This window comes from Pseudopodoces humilis, chromosome 14 (assembly GCF_049639895.1).
Source record: "Pseudopodoces humilis isolate 2021_Gansu_Grassland_sample_001 chromosome 14, ASM4963989v1, whole genome shotgun sequence".
Classification (NCBI taxonomy): Eukaryota; Metazoa; Chordata; class Aves; order Passeriformes; family Paridae; genus Pseudopodoces; species Pseudopodoces humilis.
In genome coordinates, this window is record NC_142213.1 from 9,658,645 (window position 1) to 9,664,430 (window position 5,786).

The following is a 5,786-nucleotide window of genomic DNA, read 5'->3' on the forward strand; positions in this document are numbered from 1 at the left end:
AGGGAGGACCGGCCTGGCTCTGCCGTGCGGACACGCGTGGGAAACCTGCACATGTGTTCCCAAGGCAGATTATACCTGTCCTCTCCGGTGGGAGCGGAGGGCGGAAAAGTCGCCTTGCAAGAACCCTTCGAAAGGGCCTAATACTCTTTATTACAAGCCCTAATCCTTCAAATCCGACTTGAAATAATGTTTATCTTTTCGCAGCTTAACTTCCCCTTCTCTAAGCTTCGGGTCACTGCAACAGACTGCTGCTGCTGCTGCGTCCCTTGTCCAGGGCTGCTCCGGAGAGCGGGACAGCCCCGTGGCCGGGCTGCCGACGAGCCCAGCCCTGCTCCCAACCCCACTCCGGGCCATGCCGTCACCTGCTGCCCTCGTGTGCACTTACCTCCCCCTCCCTTTCCTCCCCGGATCCTCCAAAGCCCGACCAAATTTGCCTTCTTTCACAGTGCCGCCGCAGCCGCGACTGCTCTGCTCCCGGCAAGGGCCGCGGCTGTTACCGGGGCCGAGGCCGGGGACAGCCCTGTCACATCTCCCTGCGTTGACCTGCAGCTCCTCCTTTCCCCTACGAATTGCTTCTCCGGTCGCAAACCCAGAGGGCTCCCAGTTATGTAGCCCCACTCGTCTTGAGTAGCCTTTAGTAAACATACAGAAGTCTACTCGATATTCCAGATTGATTTCCCTGATTTATTAAGGCAGAATTCATTGGACTCTATTGACCACAAATGACTTAATGTAAATGCTGACCCCGGTGAACTTGGAAATAGCAGGTATCGGGTTGATCTATAGATGACCTCTTAATTACCACAGTTATTAATTTAAATTATTGCCACTGCTTCTAGAGACGGGAACAAAGAAACATTCTTTCCTCATCCCTGCTTGGTTTATTAGTCTGAACACAAAGTGTTTGATGACACTTTTAATTAAACAGAAATAATGCAGAGATACGGTTTCTCTTTCTCGTCTGTCCTGTAAAGTGCAGCACTGCTCTTTTGACTGACTGACGGCGGTGACCCACTAACAACGTCCTACTTCGCCGCCCGGTCGCCACCCGCTGCCCGGGGGTGCCCCGGCCGTGCCCCAGGGCGGGTGGCTGGTGTCCGGGGCCGCTGCTCCCGGGCTGTGCCGGCTCCTGGCTGGAGAGCTCCGAGGTCACTGACGGCTCCGTCGAGTTCAGCTCATCCGTGTTAATTAGAGACTCTGAAAAATACTTTCAGCGGAATCTATGTACAGAGACGGGGAAAAAAACAGTCCGGCGTAACCTGCGCCGCTTCTCCTCCTTCTCCTCCCCTGGATGGCGCGGAGCAACTGCACACTGGTGCCCCTTGGCAGAACAGGGCGCTGAGCAGAGAGCGCAGGTTTGGGAGGAAAAGGAGAAACAAACCACGACGTGGGGTGGGGGGGAAAGAGAAAATATTAGGGTGCGGGTTTTTCTTCCTTTTTGCAAAGACGTCAATGGGCAATATTGAACACATGGCAGCCGAGCGGCGGGGAGGCGCCGGTCCTGCGGCCGCTCCGCCCGCCGTGCCCCTCGGCCCCATGTGCGCAGCACGCTGTGCCACGGCGGCCCTTCCCCGGCGAGGGCAGGGCAGGCGGAGCCGCGAGGCCGCCGCCGGCCCGGGGAGAGATTTCCTTCGTTGCGCAAGCCGAGTGCTTCCTTACAGCCGGAGCCCCGTCGCCAGCGCCCAGGATGGGGCGGGCGGCCCTGCGGGACGGAGAAGCGGTGATAAGCTGGAGCTAAGTGGCCGCGGGTTGCTGCCCCGCCCGGACGGGAGCTCCGGGAGCGGAGCAAAGCGGCGGCCTTGGCGCAGCGCTCTCAGGCCGGGGCCGCTCCGTTGTCCCAGGGCCAGACGGGCGGGCGTGTGCTTCGTGCGAGGTGCGGCCCCGGCAGCCGGTCCGTCACCTACCTCACCTCCGCAGCACGGGCCGGAACGCCGTCCGCAGCCTGTCCAGGCAGGTCCCACCCAGCTCGGTGCCTCCCGGGCCGCCCTTGGCGCCCCGCCCGAAGCCTGCACAGACACAAGCGGCTCGCGGTGGGCACGGCGCGGTCCCGCCGCCCTCCCCTGCCCGCTCGCCTGGAGCGGGGAAACCTCGGCGCCTGCACCTGACACCTGGGGTACGGCCGAACACCGGGGGCGTCACTGCGCGGGCGGGCTCACGCCGCACCCTGTGTCCCGGCCCGGCCCGCGGTCCCGCCCGTCCCCGCGGCCCCGCCGCCGCGGGTACCTTCGCCCGCCGCCGCGAACTGGCACGGCTCCCCCAGGCCGCGGTGGGACGCGCAGCTGCGCGGGAGCGGCTGCAGGTTGAAAGCGGAGCTCCGGAAGACCTTGGCGGGCTGGGGCTGCTCCCCCGCCGCGCCGCCCCCCCCCTCCGCGCCGCGGCCCTCGGGGCTGCCCCTGCGCACCGCGCTGGCCCCGGCAGTGCGCGCCAGCGACCAGATGCGCGGCTTCTCCGCGGGCGCGTAGGGCGGCGGCGGGGCGGCCAAGGAGGCGGGGGCGAAGTCCGCGGCGGGGGCCTTGGCACAAGGAAAGGCGTGGAAGGGGCCGGGCAGGCTGCAGTCGCTCCGCGGAGCCTCGGGCAGCGCCGCGCCCAGGCTGGGGGCTTCCTGCAGGGAGCTGGTCCGGCCCTTCTCCGGCTTCCCCGCCTCCTCCTCCTCCTCTTCCTCCTCCTCCAGGTCGCTGAACCGCAGGTCCTTGTCCTCCTTGTAGCTCTTCTGCTCTGCTTGGACACACATGGGGAAGAAAGGGGCGGCACGGCGTTAGTGCGGGTGCGGGGAAGTTGGGGGGCCTCGAAATCGGCCGTCACTTCGAGCCTACTTGGAGGCGCCCGCCTGCCTCTCCCGCCTACCTCTGCCTTCACCCTCCGCACTGTATTCATCCTCTTCCCTCGGGGTTTCTTCTTTCCTCTCTTCCCCCGCTTTGTTCTTAGGAGACCAGGTCATTTTGTTTTCTTTTTTAAGCCTCCGTCTGGCGTTAGCGAACCAAGTGGACACTTGCGTCAGGGTCATTTTAGTGATGATAGCCAGCATGATTTTCTCTCCTTTGGTGGGGTAGGGGTTTTTGCGGTGCTCGTACAGCCAGGTCTTGAGGGTACTCGTCGTCTCTCGCGTTGCATTTTTGCGTCTGGCTGAACCACCGAAATCCACCGTCCCGTACCTGCTGGGAGATGTTTAGGGAGGGGGGGCCGGCGGGAGTCCGGCAAGAACCCCCCGGCCCGGCCCAACCGCGCCGCAGGCCGGTGTGGCCCCTGCCCATCTGCCTTCCTGCCCCTGCCCTCCTGACATCGCCGCCCAACTTTGGTTTCCGCTGTCTGCTGTTCCCGGGCGCCTCATTTCTTTTGTACAACGTTTGTCAGGTCGGAGCCCCCCCGTCCCCCTCGTTTGATGTCGGCCGGCGCCTCGCAGGGGGATGCTAATGCTGCCGGGCGCTGATCAAAGGGGTTTTACCTGTCGTACTGGTACTGCCCCAAGGAATGATCGTAGGAGTAGTAGGTAGCGGGCTGCGCGATTCCCGAGTGCAACGTGCCGGCGCCGTCTTTGATTTCATACTGGGGGTTCTGCAAGGGAAGCGGCAGCATTTGGCGTCGAGCAGGACGGGAGCCCCGCCGCGGCCCCGGCTCCCCGCGGCACCCGAGTCCCTTCGCGCCCCCCACCCCGACGGGCCGGCGCCGCTCCCGGTCCCACGTCCCTCGGCGCTCCCCCGCCCCGACACCGACTGCGAAAGGAAGTTTCTCCCGCCTGTTGCACCCCCCTCCCCTCCGGAGCGCTGCCGGGCGGGCGGGCACTCACCAGCGCGGTGTAGAGCGCGGCGGGCTCGGCGCCGTAGGGCAGGTAGTTGCCGTAGCCCTGGCCGGCGGCGTACGGGGCGCTGTACATGCCCAGCGCGGCATTGAGCTCGGCGCGGCCGGGCGCCAGCAGCCGGCTCTCGTACGGGGCGCAGCAGAGGGAGGCGGCGGCCGGCGCCGAGGAGGCATCCGGCCCGGAGCGAGGGGCGGCCTCGCAGCAGGTCGTGCTGGGGCTGGCGGGCACGAAGAACTGCGGAGAGGAGAGAGCGGGACGGAGCCGAGTGACTGTCGAGGCAGCCCCATCGGGGGGAATTTAGGAGCGTGTGCGCGCCCGTGTGTGTGCGGAGGGGGGGGCGGCGGTGAGGAGGGGGATAGGAAACGCGGGCTGAAGCAACTAATTATAGAAACCGGGAAATAAACCGGATGGGAAGCAGGAGCTCTTGGGAACGGGGCACGATTAATCAAGCAGGCAAAACTTTAAGGAAATAATTGCTCTCGAAAAAGGTGTAAGATCCGTAAGGCTCCATCCTTCCCGCCCCCGTTCGGTCCATCTGCATTGATTTAAAGGCAAAAAGTTGCGATTACAGTTAATTTGACAATAGACACAGCAGTAAATATGTCAGCCAACGCAATCGAAGGCATTTGATTTCAATAACTTCAAGGGGACAGCTAACTTCCCAAGCGAGGGAGGCACATCTTGCAGTGATTACCGTGTATAAATAATTCTACCCAAATAAATCGTGACTCGAAGTACGATATAGCTACGACTTAGTTAATACAGGGTGCCTTGGTGTGAGTGGGGGATGTCCTTTGGAAATCGCATGGGGAAAAAAAAAACCACAACACCTCTCGACAGATCCTAATAAAACACAGGAAAAGGACCGACTCGTGGAGGAAGGAGGGAGGAAACGGCACAGCCCGGTTCCGCAGATACGCGAGTGGAACCCCGAGCCCGCCGAGCGCCGGTTCCCGCTGCCCGCACACCCTCCGCGGTGCCCGGGAGGCAGCGGTGCGGCGGGGGCTGCGCTGCGCGGCCGCTCCGCGAGCTCGGAAAGCGATCGTAGCTGGGATTTATGTTTTTATTTGTTTGTTGCACTTAAAACTGAACGGTGAAGGGTGGGGAGGAGGGGGAATTACCGATTTCCTACGCGCCTTTGCTGTGCACGCTGCGAGTTATTTGTTTAAGCCTAACACAACACAAACGAGACATAAACACACACGCACAGTTTTTATAAAAAGGCTCCAGATGTGCCCTTTTAAAAAATTATTCTGAGTAAGGGAAAGGGAAGAAAAAAAAGGAGGGGGGGACAAGACATCTGGACAGCAGCAGCAGAAGCTAAACAAAAGTGAGTGCTGCTCACTCGCCTTACCTGTGAAGTGGTGCTGTAGGGGTATCCGAACTGAGAGAAGGACATAGTTGCTCCTTATTTTTGGACCATAGGCAATATTTTCCCCCCAAGATCGATTGTAACTAAACCCTGCTTCAAGATGCACCTTCTCTCACACACATTTCCACGTATGGCTTTTTTTTTTTTTTTTTTTCTCAATTATAGATGATTGCACTTAAGCAGCCAGACATCTGAGGCGGGGGGGTGGGGGAGGTTGGTGCCTGGATTAAAAAAATAGGCTACCCCCCACTTCCCATCGCTCTTAATAAATATGTTTGTATAGAGGGAGTTTAAAAAGCCGCCCCACATGTATAGAGAGTTTAAGTGCAAAGGGGCTTTTTCAAAGAGGGGGGGAAAATCACGTAGGGCTTGCAAGATACGGAGCTTGCTTGTATTATTTTCTGCTCTATAGGTCTTTAGCGTTCATCGGTGGGCGAGGAGCGGGGTGACGTCACGGCCCTGCCGGCAGCAGCAGGCAGCGGCGGGCAGGAGCAGGCAGCGCCCCGCGCCCGCTCTCTGCACTTGTTTCGTGTTGGTTTAATGTTGTGCTGTGATGCACGTCAAAGGCGGGACTGGGGGTGCCTTGCGGTTGGTCTCTTTTCCCTTTATTTTTGAACA

General features: G+C 60.9%; 1 protein-coding gene across 1 annotated transcript; it reads right to left on the bottom strand.

Moving 5' to 3' along the window:
• Positions 1-218: 218 nt before the first annotated feature.
• Positions 219-4,043, bottom strand: IRX6 (iroquois homeobox 6). The gene is made up of 6 exons (XM_088062283.1): positions 3,785-4,043; positions 3,443-3,552; positions 2,845-3,152; positions 2,224-2,715; positions 1,910-2,006; positions 219-1,702 (listed from the first exon to the last, which is right to left on the bottom strand). The coding sequence occupies exons 1-6, from the start codon at positions 3,869-3,871 to the stop codon at positions 1,450-1,452; spliced, it is 1,347 nt and encodes a 448-aa protein (XP_087918409.1). The 5' UTR covers positions 3,872-4,043; the 3' UTR covers positions 219-1,449.
• Between the last annotated feature and the right edge of the window lie 1,743 nt (positions 4,044-5,786).

Bases quoted from the DNA above. Each gene is read 5' to 3' on its own strand.
- IRX6 (XM_088062283.1), bottom strand. From the start codon at position 3,871: ATGTACAGCGCCCCGTACGCCGCCGGCCAGGGCTACGGCAACTACCTG. The intron at 2,716-2,844 runs GTAGGCGGGAGA...GTGTCCAAGCAG, and splicing joins TGCGGAGGGTGAAGGCAGAG to AGCAGAAGAGCTACAAGGAG. The intron at 2,007-2,223 runs GTACCCGCGGCG...GTGTCTGTGCAG, and splicing joins GTTCGCGGCGGCGGGCGAAG to GCTTCGGGCGGGGCGCCAAG.